This window comes from Monoraphidium neglectum (genome assembly GCF_000611645.1).
Source record: "Monoraphidium neglectum strain SAG 48.87 unplaced genomic scaffold scaffold00318, whole genome shotgun sequence".
Taxonomy (NCBI): Eukaryota; Viridiplantae; Chlorophyta; class Chlorophyceae; order Sphaeropleales; family Selenastraceae; genus Monoraphidium; species Monoraphidium neglectum.
In genome coordinates, this window is record NW_014013310.1 from 14814 (window position 1) to 15530 (window position 717).

Sequence of the window (717 nt, forward strand, 5' to 3'; positions counted from 1 at the left end):
CTGCGGCGCGCGTGGAGGCGGCGGGCGCGGCGGAGCGGCTGGCGCAAGTAGATCTTGAGCTGTCCGCCGCGCGTCAGGCTCAGTCTGAGGCGGAGCAGCGGCTGGCCGACGCCGAGGCGCGGGCGGCACGCACTCATGAGGCGTCTGCGGCGCTGCAGCAGCGGATCGCGGTGAGGATCGTGCGCGGGACGGAGGGGCCTTGAGGCTGTGACCTACAGAACACAACACCACGCCAACTGCATGCATGCTTGAAGATATGCGCAGCCCCGACCAGGGGTGGGCCATAACCCCCACCATTGCGGCAGCTGACTCGACGCCGCTGTCGCACCATGCCACAGGAGGCGGAGCAGCGCGCCGCAGCGGCTGCGGCGCGCGCGGCCGCGCTGGACGCCGCGCTGGACGCCGCGCTGACAGCGCTGCGCGCAGAGCGCGCGGCGCCCCTGGACGCCGCGGGCGGTGGGGGCGTCCCTCCTGCAGCAATGGCCAGTCAACAACAGCAGCAGCAGCAGCAGCAGCAGCAGCATGCGCTGCAGTCAGAGCTGCATGCCCTCCGCAGCCAGCTGGCGGCCGCGCAGGCCCAGCTCACCTCCGCCGCCGCGGCCCCGCACCCGCGCCCGATGGCGCGCAGGGCGGCGGCCGGGCCAGAGTTGCTGTCAGGCCTGCTGTCCGGCGCGCCCGACGTGGAGGCGGCGCCGCCTCCCCCTGGCAGTCACGGCG

The 717-nt window shown here is 74.3% G+C and overlaps 1 protein-coding gene across 1 annotated transcript in view; it reads left to right on the forward strand.

Moving 5' to 3' along the window:
* The window catches only part of MNEG_2723 (hypothetical protein), a gene marked incomplete at both ends in the record, with an annotated part of 7041 nt that overhangs the window by 4360 nt on the left and 1964 nt on the right, over positions 1-717 (forward strand). Inside the window, 2 exons of the mRNA XM_014048799.1 lie at positions 78-170; positions 339-456. Of these exons, the coding sequence (XP_013904253.1) occupies positions 78-170; positions 339-456 (211 nt within the window). The remainder of the gene's footprint in view (positions 1-77; positions 171-338; positions 457-717) is intronic.